General features: G+C 31.3%; 1 protein-coding gene across 1 annotated transcript; it reads left to right on the forward strand.

Moving 5' to 3' along the window:
- The first annotated feature begins 12 nt into the window (after window positions 1–12).
- Window positions 13–16,144, forward strand: YME1L (ATP-dependent zinc metalloprotease YME1L). Its single transcript, XM_074125622.1, has 15 exons — window positions 13–287; window positions 395–538; window positions 1,231–1,468; window positions 2,830–3,015; window positions 4,608–4,790; window positions 4,877–4,971; window positions 5,344–5,434; window positions 8,128–8,280; window positions 10,315–10,447; window positions 10,946–11,048; window positions 11,289–11,514; window positions 12,054–12,205; window positions 13,681–13,827; window positions 15,336–15,497; window positions 15,793–16,144. The coding sequence occupies exons 1-15, from the start codon at window positions 264–266 to the stop codon at window positions 15,940–15,942; spliced, it is 2,187 nt and encodes a 728-aa protein (XP_073981723.1). The 5' UTR covers window positions 13–263; the 3' UTR covers window positions 15,943–16,144.
- Window positions 16,145–17,596: the final 1,452 nt, after the last annotated feature.

Raw genomic sequence — 17,596 nt, forward strand, 5'->3', positions numbered from 1 at the left:
TTACGTCAAAACCTGCTGAGGAGGATGAACTGTCATAATTAGTAATTTTACAAGTAAGGTGAAAAGAGCATCTGTGCGTAACGTTTACCCTTTAGTCGGTTTCAAATCAGCTGTGTGCTAGATAGAGTTTTAAATTTCTTTAGCAAAAATGAGGGACTAATAGGCAAATCGAGGAGTAAAAATATGCTTGTTTATCACAAGTACCTTATAGTTGGTGTTGTTAAAGTTTGATATTTTTTTTTGGCTTAGCACAAGTACATTCAATGTTTCCATTGCAGCACAATCAGGTATTCAATTTGTGATATTTTTATCATTAATCTTTTACAATTATGATTATTTTGTCATCTAACCAGTGTTTAAAAAATTGTCATTTTTTTATTCTTTACGAATTTAGGGGTTATTATGCCACCTAACACAGTTAGCATCAACCGTTGCAGCAAGCCCTAAGCGTCGAACTGTGACAAATAAATCTAGTAAAAATTTCGAAAATGAATTGGAATTTCATCAAAATTTCAACTGTGTGGATAGCTTTAAACTGGTATGTTCTTGAAAATTTTTGAGTGATAAGACAATTTTAAGTTAGCACATTATAATCATCCTTCGTAATGGAAATACAAACGCAACTTAATTTTTTTATTTTGTAGTTTTTAGTTTTTTTTTTTGAACGAAAAGTTTTGGATGAAACCCAAAACTTAACTTACATTTAATGAGCATGCCTAATGCGTAAAAATATTATTATAAATAAATGGTACGTTAAAAAAAAATGGTCGTTAGTCCTTGATGTTTCATTTTATAATTTCATGGGAAATACAAGTAGTTCGAATCTGAGTTAGAAAAAACAAATTAGTTAGAAATGCACTACAAAATTAATTTAGCAGTTTTTTTTAAGATGGCTTACTGTTTTGATAGTCCTTCTATATTGTGAAAAAATTATGGTTAATCCTTTGTTCAAATCAATGGGGCGTACTATAATTTAATGAATCATTTCATTAGCTTATAAGTGAGCCAGATTCAACATCCTCCGTCGTGGCACAGAAACGATTCTTAGAACTGTGAAGATATTATTATTTATGATAAACATAAATTTCAGGCTACATAAACGACCTACTTATTGCCCAAAGCATTTAGTACGAAAAATGAAAGAAGCTAATTATATTTAATTTTCTTAAATGTAATACAAACAAAAGATTGTTTTTTTCAATAATTGTATACATATATAACATGTTTCAGGCATTTAACAGTGCACGAGAAAGTGGATTATTGCAAAACGATTTTTCAACCAGTTTCGTTTCCAATTTAGGATCTATTTCTGTACATTCAAGGAAATCTTCCAATTGGACTCTATGCGTTGATGGGAATAATTTCTCACTTTATGATAGAAGAAAATTCTCAGCACATGTTCCAGTTTCTGTAACTCATAAGATTTTGGAACATATTAAAAGCAACCAATTTAAACCATTTATATTTGGTAAGAAATTCCAATTTCATCGATATGATTTTAATTCTAGATATCAAGCCTTTAGTACACCTTGTTTAACATATTTGTGAATTAGTTTCTGCATTAACAATTATGTAGTTGAGGTTGTACAAATTTTATTTAAGTACAATTTTTCGCAATTCCATCCTTCTCAGGTTTTTTGTATGGGTGTTTAGTTATAATTCTAAATGAGTACAAAATGAAGAAATCATTTAAGTGCTTAGACAATTAGTAAACCGAAAGAATATTAAAATAAAAAATGCTTATATATCAAAAGAACTAGAGCCTGTTCTGTATTTCGTTTCCATTTGGTGATAACTGTTTTTAGAACATTTTTTTTTTTTTTTTAATAATCTAAGGCATCAGAGATTACTTGCTCCATAGCTTATTTAGCGCATTACTGACCTCCTAACAGTGTTCTCTCGCAATAGACATCACCTTCCATCTATCACCGGACAGTTAGAACATAGTACCAGGCGCATGTTTTTTGCGAAAACGAAAATAATTTTTCTTTTCAGCCAATTCATACCCTTTCTAAATTACCTCCTAAACCCAATCTTATACTTATACAACAAATAGTCGTAGCAAATGGTGTGTGAAAACCTTAGACTAGAGTTGAAAGAGTTCATTATTAGCCTAAGCTCGCTAGATAGTAACCAAACGGAATATAAAATTTGGATAACTTGCAATTTTTCTGATTTAGTAGACTTCAAAACGATATTTCTGGGAAAATTCTATTTTAAAAATTTAACAAAACTTTCTCTACCTACAGTAAGCACAAGTTCAATAGTTTTTCGAAAGAAGAAGAATTACCAATTTCATTCTCCCCACCCCCCAAACTTTCAATCTAGAGACTAGGTCATCTTTAGAGCTGACAGTGTTTTTTTTACATTGTTAACATTAAAGGTTGGTGTGTCCTCTGTCTTGACTATTTACTGTTTTTTATTGTTGGCCTTAAATGCGATTCCCAGATCTAGCTTCTTACAAAAAATTACATGGATTTGCGATTAGTTCCCAATTAAAAGTAGCGGTGTGTCGTTTTTTTCCGCAGAGTAGCACTAGAGGTTCGCTAACTATTTTGGGAACCGCTAATCTGGAACTGATTTTGTAGGTTTGGGGTTGCGAATTGATTATCTGTGAGAATTTTTCGTAGTATCTGACTTCGCTTAATTCTGAAAAGTGAAAATAATTTTATAAGAACTTATTTTTTAACTTTATTATAGGGAGTAAATGAACAATAAGAATGAGGAAGTCATTTCAAATTACTTCAATAATTGATAGGAATATTATTTTGAATTTAAAGAATTAGTAATTTCATGTTAATATATGGTAACAATTTACTTTTCTTAAAGATGTACAAGTTAGAGGGTTCAAGACAGAACGTTCCATTAAGGCGGAGATACAACGTAGTCCAAGTTTATACCAACGGATGCGACAAGCGCTTGGCTTTGATAGGTCTGCTCAGATAAATGTAAATCCAACTTCTCAACAATCCGCAACTAATTTTGTTGATCCTAATGAGTCCCCAATCATTAAAAGTAAGTTACATTTATTTTTACTAAACGTAATTGCACAGATTGTACCAGGTTGAATTCACGCTACTTAAGGAGGTGATCTACACCACATTTAAAAATAAGTGTCATGTACCCAATTCATAAAAAAGGTAAAAATGTCTTTCGAGAACTACCAGGGGTTTTTTAACGTGGACATAATTTTAAAGAGGTAGAAAAATAAAAATATGCAAGGAAATCAAATGAATATTGTGTACGATAGTATTGAGAACAGTTGTGAGCTACGGTAGCGAAATCTGTACGGTGATTTGTGAGGATGAGCGATTTCTCAGTTTTGTGAGAAAGGAAAGCCCTGAGAAAAATTTTGTCCCGGTAAGGCAAGAAGCAATATAGAATATGTGTTCAAATCAACTTAAAAGAATTATATAGTGAACTGGACCCGGTAGGAGAGATGAAACGTGAGAATTTGAGGTGGCAAGATTTGGTACCAAAGAGATGTTTGCCGGCCATTCAAGTGGAGGAAAAAACAGAGAATGTAACAAGATGGCTAGTTTACGTGTAAGTAGGAGTAAAAATAAAGAGTGGCTCGAAAGAATGAGAGAGAGAAGTAGAGGAATGTAGTTGAGGGGGCTAAGGCCCTTCGTAAAAGCTAATGCCAAAAAAGAAAAAGAATTCTATGTACATTCATTAATAGTAGGTGAAGCTTCGGCAGTAGTACGATTAGAGGTAACACAAGAAAGAACTTTTTATTTGAAAAGAGGTGTAAATATTAATATTCATTTATTTTTTTAACGCCAAAAAAAGTAAGTTTGTGCTATAAAAAGAAATTTTAATAAAAGAGAGTAAAGCTGCACTGATAATTCATAATCAATTTAAATTATTCAACTCAAATTTGAGTTGATGATTAAATAAAAAATTGCTAATTGGTTGATTAGTTTCTAACCGCTCAAGTACGTACTGTCACATGATCGTTTGCTTTTTGAAGAAAAGACTTTTTGAATCCGGGCTCCTCGCGTCCTGAGCTCAGTACGTTACCAGAATTATTATCTTATTTTCTTTCGTAAATATTAAAAAGACTAAATAAATAAAACAAGTTAAACAAGAAGTGATTCTTATTTATTTTTTGTATAAACTTGCAAACAGCCAACCATTGATACAAAAATATGAAGAGAATATTGATTAGAACGCAATAATTGAGAATATTTGTTCAGGCAAAATAACATATTATGGAACTTGCATATTATTTTAATTAGATAGCTAAAATTATTTAGCTCCAACTTTCAAGCAGTACATGACTATTTGGATAAAAAAAAAAAATGAAAGATGAAAAGTATGCAGTTTCTTGAAAAAAGTGGATATTCGAACATTGTTTATCTGATTTTTGTAAAACCACCATCCTGATCCTATTCAAGCTGGTATGCCCAGTACATTTCTTAGTTTCTTTATGTTATTTTCATTTTTTAAATTTGTGTAAAATGTAGGATATTTTAGATAGTTGGCACCTAATTATGATGAGTATCTAAAATCTTATTTTCAATTCTTTTAATAACTTTAATTTCAATGCCTAAATAAGTTCTTTTACCTATGCTCCTAGCGTATGTTTTTTATTAATTTTTCAGGTCTTTTGACAAACGAATCATTGAATCCAGAGGAAGTCAATAAATTGAAGATAGCTTTTGCGGAAGGCTATTTAGCAGGGCAGCAAAATGCTAAAGGTGTTGGCAGATCAGCTCGTTGGCTTAAGCTGGTTCAGCAACTTTTAACAATAGTACTTTTCTTATCCATATTTATATCTCTTATGGGTTAGTTTTCTTTAAATAATACTCTATCTGATAGTAAGAGGGTGGTTTGTAGTTATTTCTTCAGCAAAGCTATTAATTTGTTTCAGCCAGTGCAAACGGATCAATGTTTCGGATTCAACTTGGTAACCAAGTGGAAGTTGATCCAGAAGAAATACATGTCACTTTTAACGACGTTAAAGGTGTAAGTTAAATTATCTTTTTTTGGTTTTATGGCGAACCTTAGATTTGTTCGTAAGGGGAGTTTAAAAATAAAATTTAATAAAGTGATGAGTACCTTCGGGGGTGTAAGTAATGTGCTGAGAAAGTCATTGAACAGTGGGTATAGTCATTCTAAGTTATTCAACTTAACTTACAGGTATTCTGTTCTTAGTCAGAGAAAATATTGAATTTTTCGTTGTTTGTAATTCAATTGTGAAGAAAAAAAAGTACCATAGTACAGTTTAATGGGCAAAAAATCCATTTTGAAAACCATTTATGCAAAATTATAAAAATAATATAATTATTTATATAATGAACTCACAAACAAATCAATTCTTTTTCTTTCTTTTTTTAGGCAGATGAAGCAAAGCAAGAGTTAAAGGATGTTGTAGAATTTCTCAAGAATCCTGATAAATTTTCAGCTCTTGGTGGTAAACTTCCAAAAGGTATTGCATTATTATTTACACTTATACCGGCTTTTAATCTATTTCAAGTAGAATTAATTATTCTTTTGTCTTCTGTGCTAAGTGTCGTTTTTGCCAGCAAAAACTAATTCGTTTGCTTGTCAATAATGATGTGGAATGGGGTAGAAAAAAACAAAGATTTTCGAATTATTATAACAACATATTTATGGCTTAACATACTTCAAATATTGTTATAATAGAGTTATACATTTGGCTATTCTCAAATGAGTTCTCCTTTTTATTGATCCATAGTTCTATCGTCATTGGGAGCTAAGGCAGAGACAGTAGCTAATATATATTAGTTTACTTAAATGTCTAATATTCTTTTGCAATCATCTATTTATATAAAAAATGTAAATGTTCGTTAGTTCAAAACGTGTTTTTATATACCTATTATGTAGATGTTTCTAAATATAAAACATGCATTTTTTGAAAAACAGCGCCATCTGTTAGACGTAATAGCAACGCACGCTTTACTAAATATTTTACGATTCCATTTCAGTGTTTCCGATTGCAATTTTAAATTGAATGTTCATAGATTTCAAGGTACAACTATTAGCTCTGAATCCACCGGCGTTAACTACTTTCTTCACGTTTTGTCTAAATGACGTGTTTGCGAAAACACTGTTGTATTCGGTAATGCCTGCATGGAATGCGAGTAGAAAACCATTTGAATCACGCAAACAAGGAGAGCAAGTCGACAGACAACCTGGCATATTTAAAGAACCTACAATAGATAGACTACACCGTGCATCCCAATCAAGTTGAATACTTCTTTTTTCGCATGATGTTGGTAAATGTGCCCGGTCCAACATCATTCAGCAATTGAGAATTGTCAACGGCGTTTCACTCGCCACTTTCCGCAGTGCTTGTGGAGCTCTGAATTTTTTGGAGAACGGCCAACACTGGGATGAATTAATGACGCGTGCAAAACGTCACGTCCAAATCAAATTCATGCATTGTTTGCAATCATATTGTCCGCCTGCTCTCTTTCATCTCCAACAGTGTTATAGGAAAAATATAAATCGCACATGGCTGAAGATATTTTGCAAGAAGCAAAATAAGATTTTCAAACACGCAAGGAAAATTCAAATTTGAACATGGATTTCACAGCAGAAATCTACAACGAAGCATTGATAATGATTGAAGATTTGTGTCAAGAAATCGCGAAAAAGTTCACAATCAAATGGGAATCTGTTGCTGCTTCGCTGCGGCCACAGCAACGCGTAGCCGGGTACAGCTAATATTTTTTTTTTTTATCGGCTGATAGTAAATAAAGTTTAAGGATAATGACAAGGAATTTAACTTACTTATTTTTGTTCAGTTTCTTTTAAACCAATTTTAAAAATGGATTTATACTTAGACAAACGGCTCAAAACCTGTGTTAGTGTTGGGAATGTTGTCTTAGACCCTTAGGTGCCGCCTTACCATTTCTCTTCGGAAACACCCAATCAGTCTATCATGCTGAAATGTTCTACTTTTAAAGAAATTTTACTAGCTTGAAAACATTCTTTATTAAAGCAGGGCTTCTTTCATTCTGCTGTATTTAATCTCATTATTGTTTGTATGCAAAAGGTTATTATGTGAAGTGGTAAATATTAGCTGATAGATAGACTCTTAAGTTCATAGAATTATCTTTATAAATAAATTGTTCGGTATTTAAATCAAGTTTAAATTGATAATCTGATTTGTTCTGAATTTTCCAATTGAGCTTCGGAATTAGATTTAGTGACTGGTCGTACTTTGCCTTTTTAATCAAGAAAACCAAAACTATTTATTTAGGACATTATTATCACTAAATTATAGAGAGAAAACTGAATAAACTGATATTAAATTTAACCCAGTTAATCGAATTACAGAAACTAAAACAGAACAGTAAATTATGTCCGCACTCTTTTAAGTGCTCAGTACCAACTAAAAAACAGAATTTTAATTCATTTTTACCAATGCCAGCTTTCTCTAACGGTATATAACCAAAGTTATCTTTATTTTCATCTCCTTTTAAATTGTGCCCTAAAGGCAAAATAATTTTCACATTTTCCGACAACATTGGAAAATAATTAATCTAGTCATAGAGCATTTGATGAAACATCTACATAGGATTGGATTAGCTGCGAAAATGTTTCTGAAAATGTGTATTACGTTCTTGAAATGTTCCTTATAATTTGGGCCTATAATCTATAGTCAACATGCAATGTAGGAGGAAACTGACGATATATTACTCATGTACGTACATTTCCTTTCATTCAGACGAATTTATAGTCTTTATAGTATTTCTTCAGTTTTAAGACAAAAAAAATCGCTTACTTTTAAGTTTCCGCCGAACTTTAATATCACACGATTTGACTTAATCCCTTCATAAGTAAATATGCTAATTATGTTGCATGAGCTTAAAGTGTCAAATTGTTTATATAAACTTGAAAATCTAATCTCTCAAGACGAATGAAAAACCAGAAAACCGTTAATTTTACTGAAAAGACGATATTTAAATCTCATTTCAGTTATATTTACAGTGATGAATATATGTAATATTGAGTGGCAATTTTATTGAATGACTAAATTCCTTCTCAATATCCTTGAAATTCATTGCATTAATTTTCTAACTTAATTTTTTGAAAAATTAAAATCAAAACATGGATTGTAGTTCTGCCATTATTTTTCGTTTTATTTTTTAGGTGTTCTATTAGTTGGACCTCCTGGCACTGGTAAAACATTATTGGCTCGTGCTGTAGCTGGTGAAGCGGGAGTGCCTTTCTTCCATGCAGCGGGTCCTGAATTCGATGAAATTTTAGTGGGCCAAGGGGCTCGAAGAGTAAGGGATCTTTTTAGTAAGTAAATGTTAACGTCTAGTTCTTTTTTTAAATTTTCAAGTTGAAATAATAATTTCTAGGATGATAGGTGAAATTTAACATTGCTTAAGAATTAAATTGGAATTTTACTTATAAACTTGTTTCCTAATAATAATAGTTCTCTTCCTAGAAGCTCCTACATCTCTCAGTCGGTGATAGAAAACTCTTTGTAGGCCAGTTCGTTAAAGTTAAGCTAGTTGCTCGTTAAAACGTCTGGTTTGCTAATGACCTCAGATGTTTACCCTTCTAACTTGAAAAAATAAAAATATAAAATTATTTATTCCCTCGAGCCCCGAGTTTATAGAAAAAAAAGGATATAATAATAACTTTATAATAAAAATTTAGCGTCATGCCACTTGATTTCAATGAGTTAATTACGAGTTTATACTAATAATATTAATTATTATATTCTTTGTTTTTATATGTATTAGTAACATTAGAATACCTTAAGAGGTCAGCGCGAAAAAAAAGTAGAACGTTTACTAATTGTAGTCTAAACTTTTTCTTGGAAATTCAACTTTTATAAAAATGTAAATGATCCAACTTAAATAAAAGTCATTAGTGTGGGCCGTAATTGTTTCTTTACCATTACTCAGATTTCGACTAACTTTGCCACATCTTTATTTTACATAATAAAAATACCAGGAAAGGAAACAGAAACAAATGTCAGGTGAAGGAATGTACAAATTTTTGGAAATAAGGAATCTTGAGGTTTTTGCGGTCGAGTATTTCTTACTGTTTATAAAGACAAACTGTTGAAAACTTTATTTATAAATTAGTGTAATAAAATACTTGACGATGGCAAATCAAAACCCACCTATAATGCTCTCCCGAGGACACTTTATACGACGTTTCTGGAGAAGATTCACAGAAACTTTTATTAATCTTTGCTCTTGATGAAGTAACAAAAAAAGTCCTATACTAACTAATTCTCCATGAACAAAATCCTTCCTTGATCCCAATCGAATTTTTACTACTTGTTAAATGGAATTGAATAAACGAATATTATTGAATATTAGAATTGATTTCATTCATGCCATGGAAGTATTAGTATACGTAATCTAATGTTTAAAGTAAAGTAGTGCCTATTTTTTAGGTGAACTTTCAAGTCCATCTGCCAAATTAGGTGGATGAAGGCGACTAGCAACGTTTCATACATTCCTTGATATAAATTTTTAAATATAACCTAACGTCTAGATGGGGAATCAATTAACCTAGGAAATGGTTACTTTATTATCTAAATTTATTGCCATGTGCTGCGATAAAATCCAGCTGAATAGGTGCGGTATCTTGGACTGCACCTAGACACGAAATTTTCTTGGAACCACTGCAAAACTTAATCAAATTGAACTTAACAGGAGGTTAAGTCTTACTGATAGATATACTACTTGATAAAGCTAAACTTACAATAAAAAACTAAGATAGCTTGTTGTGTACAGCCCTTCTTGCGGACTAAATTACAAGAGATACCTAAAAGATCCAGCAAACATACTCTTCAATAAAAAAAATCTTGGTCGAAGTCTTAATGCTCCTTTTTATGGCAGTAACCTAACTTTTTATACATACCAAATTCTACTGAAACTATTTTCACACCATTCTTCTTGAGGCAAATCCATTCACAACCGTCCAATCCTTGAAGTCGGCTGAATCGCCGTTGCCCTCGTGATTAACTGCTTGACTTATGATCATCATTAGTGACTATTATTCACATTCACCATCACATTTGCGCGCGTTGCAATTATAAATAGTCTTTTATTAAAAATAAAACCACCTTTCCTCACCTTTAAATAAATTAAATTAATGGTTCTAGATTCATTCCACAAAAATAATTTACGCTTTCCTTTCTGTTCTATTATTTATTGTTGTTAACTTCAGCAATAAATTAACATATTATTTTCCATTAAATTATTTTGTTAAATTATTTACTGTGAATAGTTAAAGTACAAGCATTACTGAATTTGCTTCCTGCATAAAATCAAAGAAGTAGGAATTTCTCTATTACATTTGTTTTAGGAGCTGCTAAAGACCGAGCACCATGTGTTATATTTATAGATGAAATAGATTCAGTCGGTGCTAAAAGAACCAATTCAGTGCTACATCCTTATGCCAATCAGACTATCAATCAACTTCTCTCCGAAATGGATGGGTTAGTGTTAACAGTTCATCGTTTCTCACTAATTCATTTTATTTTTACAAATTACACCTTTAGAGTTTACTTACTCATTTAAGCTCACTTTTGGACAGGAAGAAGGTTTACCATAATTTGTTTTTCATAATTCATTGCTGGAGAAGTTTTAAAACATGTGGGAAATATTTTCTTTAAAAGTGATTAATTAATCTTTATATTCAAAGAATATTTTTTATTTATTTTTATTTACGAATTTTACTACTGTACAGTTAGTAGTACAACTAGTGAAATAGATGAAATGTACATAAAACTAGGCGACAGACCATTCACTGGCTGCATTTCGAGAAGGTCGGCCATTTGGTGATGACAGCCGTAATAGGCCCTAAGGCGTTAGGGAGTGCTACTGCTTGTCTGGATAGCCGAGTGAGGCATCAAATGAGCGGCCTCAAACAGTTAGGAGGGTTCATGGGAAGGTATTTTCATGGGAATATATATATATATATTTTTTTTTTTCAGTTTTCATCAAAACGACGGAGTGATAGTTTTAGGCGCTACAAATAGACGTGATGATTTAGATAAGGCCCTACTTCGACCAGGAAGATTCGATGTGGAAGTAAATGTAAGTTATTTCATATCCAATAATTAGGGATAACTGAACAATATTTTAAATAGAATCAATGATTCAGATGTTATCACGTTTTAATTAAAAAAATAAATAAAAAGTACCTCTAGAAGTGTGTGTCAAATTCCTATTGCATACTATATTAAACTATATAAGTTAATAAGTTCCTAATTTTTTGTTTTATTATTATTACAGTACTATGGCCTTTAAAACAATCTGATTGTTGTTTGCATTTAGGTACCTACTCCTGATCTGTTAGGAAGAAAAGAAATATTGTCCCTTTATTTAAGTCGTGTTTTAACGAAAAGTGTGGATGTTGATTTACTTGCGAGAGGTACCACTGGTTTCACTGGAGCCGACTTAGAAAACATGGTTAATCAAGCTGCCTTAAAGGCCGCCATTGACGGTGCAGAATGTGTAACAATGAAATATTTGGAAAGTGCACGCGATAAAGTATTGATGGGTAAGTCTCTTAATATACATTAGCTTACTTAATTTTTATTTTTGAAAGGTTATCAACCGAAAAAAATCCCACTCGTATTTATGTTATGTTGTAGAATACAGATCCACGTTTTCAATTTATCATAAGTGATCTATAAACACACATTAATTGAGTTCTATTTCCTTAGGAGATGGTGCACTAAACAATTTCTTAGTGAATTCCTAGAATTTATGTAAAGTAATTGAAAATATGTCTTATTTTAAAGTTCAAAATGAATTACATTTTGTGCAGCCTCTACGACGCAAAACCGTTCTTAAAATTAACACTGTACCCTGTATCAGATTTACAAGAAGAAAAAGTTGTGGGTGAAGAAGGGCAAAATCTTATATATGAAATTTATTTTTAGTCTATGCAATCATAAAACAAAAAAAAACTAAAAACATAAAATAACCCTTAATGCTAGCGATAGAATTTATTTCTTCTTAAGTGACTTCTTCAAAGATCTAAAAAAAATTTTTTTTTTAATTGAATGAAATTTCTTATTTAATTTTTAATTTTAGGCCCTGAAAGGAAGTCTCGTATACCAGATGAAGAAACTAATCAGATTACAGCATATCATGAAGGTGGTCACACTTTAGTTGCGTACTATACGAAAGGAAGTCATCCACTTCATAAAGTAACTATTATTCCAAGAGGACCTTCACTAGGACATGTATGTTTTTACATTATATTTTTTAAGGATCGGTATTATTTAATTAAAAACTCTATTAATGCAACTGAATTTATAAATCATAAAATAAACACACACATTTTCTCTTTCTGTAATTCTCAAGGTTTTTTCAAACTTCAAATTTGTACTCAATGATGCTTTCATTACACTAGAATGATTTTGAAAGAAGATGGCATCCCAGGATTTTTTTAAAAATCAGCTTTCATGAAAAGGATTTTGAACATAAATGATTTTCGCTAATATAGAGGTTTACTAACGCCGTTTTCGAGAAAATCTCAGAGCAATTGATAATAATGAAAATCTTTTTATTAAAGAGGTACGTCCAATTGAAAAATTTCAGCAGCATCCTTCATAATTGTAAATTATATTTTTGAAGTGACACTCAAGAGGGAATCTATCTATCCCGCTTTACAGAGGCCGTAATCGAATTTTATGTTAGCGCCTGGTGTCACATTTATTACTATCTTCTATAACCCTGTCCTACTAATGAGTTAGTTAAATTATTATACGTAAATTATTTCTCTGTAAATAATGTGGCATTAACTCGAAATTGGATCCAATGATCTTCTTCAAAATTCATATACTCTTTTCTCTATCTAAATTTTTAAATCCTCTGTTTAGTGTTTTCCCAGGTAATTAAGTAGCCTCCTAATTGCACTGCCAGAGCCCCCATATTACATCATCGAACATTGAACTTCCAAGTGGAGGAAATTTAATACACCCTACGGTGTACCAAGAGTAGAAAATATTTTCTGCTTTTCTTTATCAAATCAATAAATAAATACCGTCTAATATTGTATAATTATACTATATGTATTTTTTTATTTCTCTTACTACTAGTATTACTAGAAAATATTGCAATCGTTTTTAATTTTTGGGTACCAGGTGCCGATTCAACAATTTTGTTTACTTCGACTCTAATTAATAGACTGTAACAATTTTTGTTAAAACATTTTGTCAGGAAAATTCGAATATTGGTCTCTGCGCGAAAGGGGGATTATTCTTTCCTCTAAAGCGCTATTTCAATACTATCTAAATAATATACTTTAATGCATTATTAAGAACGGTTTTTCAAGATTCTTCAACCAGAAGTTCTCTTTAACTAATTTTATTTCTAACTTTACTGAGACGTTCTCGAAATTGGCTATTATAATTTGCTCTAAACTTCAAGATGTATCTCTTATCTTGAATGTGAAAATTGTTTTTAGAAATGTTCTTCGTCTTACATTTATTCTGGGGAATGATGGCTTCCTTCAGAAATGACATTTCGGTGAAAGTACGGTTTCACAAACTGTAGAATTGAAATGAAAAATATTTTTGAAATTTCTAGTTAAAAGAAAATGTATTTATAACTTTGAGAATTGTAGAAAGACCAGTGATTTAAACCGGATTTTTTGTTTTCAATTCTTATTTAACCATTATTTTTTCATGTTTAAGAGCTTAGTAACATTTTTCAGACAGCATACATGCCAGAAAAGGAATCGTACCACGTGACGAAATTTCAACTCCTTGCCCTGATGGATACCATGATGGGAGGTAGAGCTGCTGAAGAACTTATATTCGGTTCAGATAAAATTACCAGTGGAGCCTCTAATGACCTTAAGGTAATAGAATTCTCTTCTGCTTGAGGAAGAAATAGATCTAGCTATGAAACAGCATATATATTATGTATATTTTACGTGGTGCCATCCAAGGAGCAAGATGGTATCTCCATATTGAACTCAGAGCCTCTTCCCTCCGGACCCCAAACGCAGCCTACCGTATCTGAGAGAAGTCCCTCAACACATCGGATAATCGGAAGAAAAAAAGGAAACTGTAATGAGGTTTCAAATTACAGAGGAATTTCTTTTAATAATGTTGTTGGCAAAGTATATGCTGGTCTAATCCTAGAAAGGCTAACAGAGTGGGCTAACGACGGTATTCTAAATGAGTTTCAAGCAGGATTCCGGAAAAATTACTCCACTATTGACAATATTTTCACATTGGTTAACCTAGTAAAGCTGAAGCTAAGTGCTAAGAGGCAGAAAGTCCACGCCTTTTTTGTTGATTTCGCTGATGCTGCCTTTGATTCTGTTGACCGATATGCTTTATTTTTTAAACTTAATTGTTTGGGTCTGCCCACAAAGATGGTATCTCTTTTTACACATAAGTTGACAAGGAATTTCAAGTTCAAACTATTTTAATTTGAGAGGTGTATACTCGTAATTGTAGAATGAAGTATTACGTGTGATTCTGTTTATTTTGGTTGAGAATGTGATGTAGCAAACAATTACACACCGAACAAATCTATAATTTATTTTTGAACTTAAAATTAAAAAACATTTATCAAAATTTCGGCGCAAATTCAAATATACAATATAATGTTTTTCCCCTGTATGGAACCTCATAAACTATTGACAAACTTCCCCTCTTTTTTTAATAGCATGACATATGTTTGTAAGGGTTAAATTAGATTTCTTTAAAAATCCAATGAAAATTATTATAAAGTAGCATTGGGCTCAATTCATTAGAGAATTTTAAAAATTGAAACAATAAAGTATTGCCTTAAGTTGTGGCAACATATTTAAAAAATATAATCACCAATTTCAGCTAAATTCAGTGATCCGTTTCTGTGGGATCAGAACTAAAGGAACTGTCGTATAAGTAAAGTTGAATAATATATCTCAAAGAAATTAAAATGTTTCTACAAATTTCACTTCATTAAACCATTAACTTCTAATATGTATGAAAAACTATTAAGTGTCCAACCAAATACTGCTGACATATTTTTAAAATTATCCAGAAAAGCAATAGCCTTTGTCACTTCTATTCATAATTCTTTCCTGAGAAGCACTTGCTTCCCAACCATTATTGGTAATTATCTATTATAAAATGGTTCCTACATCCAAATAAACCTCAACTTGCCGACCAGTCAGCCTTAAAACTCTTCTGAGAAGCAATTTAAAATTTGATGCTGAAAATAAAGTAACATTTTTCTTTTGAGTAACTTTATGTAATATTTGAGCTTTATATACATTACTTATGCGCCAATATGAACTCGAAAATGAAAAATATTATGCATTTGTCAAGTAACATTATTTAGTTGTTGACTACAAATTATATTTGATTATAGCAAGCAACTGCAATAGCTACCGCTATGGTGAAAGAATGGGGTATGTCCGAAGCGCTTGGTTTAAGAACATACGAAGGAAATGCCAAAGCATATTTTAATGTAAATGAACTATCACCCAATACCACAGATCAAGTTGATGTCGAAATAAAAAAGATTCTTCAGGTAAAGGAGTTTATTATATAAATCAGTCTTTATACTCTCTCTAGACTTTCTCTTCCTGCTTTTCTCATGACAACGATTAATAAAAGTATGCTTAAAAACAATCATTTCCGTTATTCTCAGTAAGTACCGCAGGAAGCATATTTTATTTTTTAAGGTTGCCTCTTTCACATTAAGAAAAAATAGTAATAAGTGAGGTAAACATACGCCAATAATTTAAGCAATTTAAAAGTGTAATTTAAGCATACACCATTTACGATTACCTAATTTTTAGAAATGTTAAATGTATATTTTTCAGGAATCATATGAACGAGCAAAGGCTATTCTGAAATCCCATCAAAAAGAGCATAAATTATTGGCAGAAGCACTTTTAAAATACGAAACTTTAGATGCTGACGATATAAGAGCAATACTTACTGGAGATGGAAATGAAAAATTCAAAGCCTAGCTTTGTAAATAATTATAACAGCAATAAAAATCAATTTACGCTCATACATCTTGGATATATAACTTTTTGTTCTTAAGTTATCAATGAGTCATAAATTGTGTAAATAATAATACTATAATAAACCGGCATAAAAACTTCCTTATTCAAATAGTAAATTTATTATAAATTATAATATGAATAAAACTAGGATCTTCCAAAGAAATTGTAATTTATTTTTCATTTTCCAATTAAAATGAAGTATCCTTAAAACATTATTTTTAACTGTTTTTCGATGCACAATAATTTTCTTCTCAGGTCAATGAAATTCTTTGTGAAATTTGTATTCATTGATTTAAATGCTTTTCGGTTGTCAAAAGATGTATTTAAAAGTTTTAGGGCTAAATTTCCGGTTCGTTGAAGTTGTACGCTTAGGATTTTAAAATTTCTCTTAATTGATTCTCAATGGATATCAATTTGGGAAAAACTGGAAACCCAAACAACTTTCAGTTTCTACAATTCTATTTTACAGAAAAGAATTTTTCTTCTCATTTTGAATATTATTGAAGTAACATATTGTATGCTTCCATAAATGCCTAGATAATACCTAAATGTTGTGCCAATTTATTAAAAAATTCTGCATAATATGCCTTTCACACACAGCGTTGCCATTAACTAGGTAATACCACGTCAATTTTATTGTTAACTTACGCGATGAATGTAAGGAACAGTAATTTAAGTGGACAATCATACAATTTACATTTTTTTGTAATTAAAAAAGGACAATAAAATGTACAAAGAAATGCAGTAACAAAATACTAAGCAAATAGTAGTGTCAATATTAATGACAGGGCGGCTCTAATGGCCAAGTTTTCTATTCGCCGAAAAAAGTTGTGTTGCAATTTATGGTATAGTATTGCAAAGTGAATACAGCAGACAAGAGCGTGTGTGACAGAAGAAGATTGTCAAATCATCATAAACTTGGACTTCTACCAATGACGAAATAACTACGTTAATTTCGAATGCTCTTATGTAGAAAGAAACTAATTAATTTAATTCCTTATAGAAATTTTTAAACATCTTGTTCACTTCGATAAGATTGCTTAGGCCTAATAGCTCCAGTTAATAAGTTTCTTTAACTAATTTTGTTCCTAATGTTCCCAGAGAGGACTAAAAAAAAAAAAACTGGAGATCTGGAGACTACGACGCATCATTATCAACTAACAGCTGGATGATTGGATTATCTTAATGATTGTCGTCTGCCTTAAGAAAATCATGACTTGTCATGTATCAAGCAAGAACAAAATTTGGTTTGACTTAGTGTACAGCGAGCCTTTCCTTAACTATTGTGAAATATTGACGGGTACTAGATTCATTCTCTAAAAAACTTCCCAAAGTGTTGGCTATTCTTCTTGACCCAGAGTTCGACATTTTTTTACATTGTGTTGGAAGGCAAATGAAACAGCTTTCATTGTACTAGATCGCCCAGTTTGTTACTTTTTATTCCCAAGGATACTGCGCCCTTAAGTTCGATTCGTTTGAAATAAAAACGATTTACAGTCAACTTAATTTTTCACTTCAAGGTAAGGATAAAGTAAGAGTTTTGTGGTAAAGATAGCGCAACTGTCGATTTCATTTAGTTCATTTCTTTCACTGTAGGTAGCACAAAGTGATAACA

This window comes from Rhodnius prolixus, unplaced genomic scaffold, assembly GCF_049639745.1.
Source record: "Rhodnius prolixus isolate KJV_2025 unplaced genomic scaffold, Rpr scaffold_3, whole genome shotgun sequence".
Lineage (NCBI taxonomy): Eukaryota > Metazoa > Arthropoda > Insecta > Hemiptera > Reduviidae > Rhodnius > Rhodnius prolixus.

Coding starts and splice junctions, on each gene's coding strand:
- YME1L (XM_074125622.1), top strand. CDS start 264: ATGTTTCCATTGCAGCACAATCAG. Junction 4,972..5,343: donor CTTTTAACGACGTTAAAGGT/GTAAGTTAAATT, acceptor TTCTTTTTTTAG/GCAGATGAAGCAAAGCAAGA. Junction 10,448..10,945: donor CTTCTCTCCGAAATGGATGG/GTTAGTGTTAAC, acceptor TTTTTTTTTCAG/TTTTCATCAAAACGACGGAG.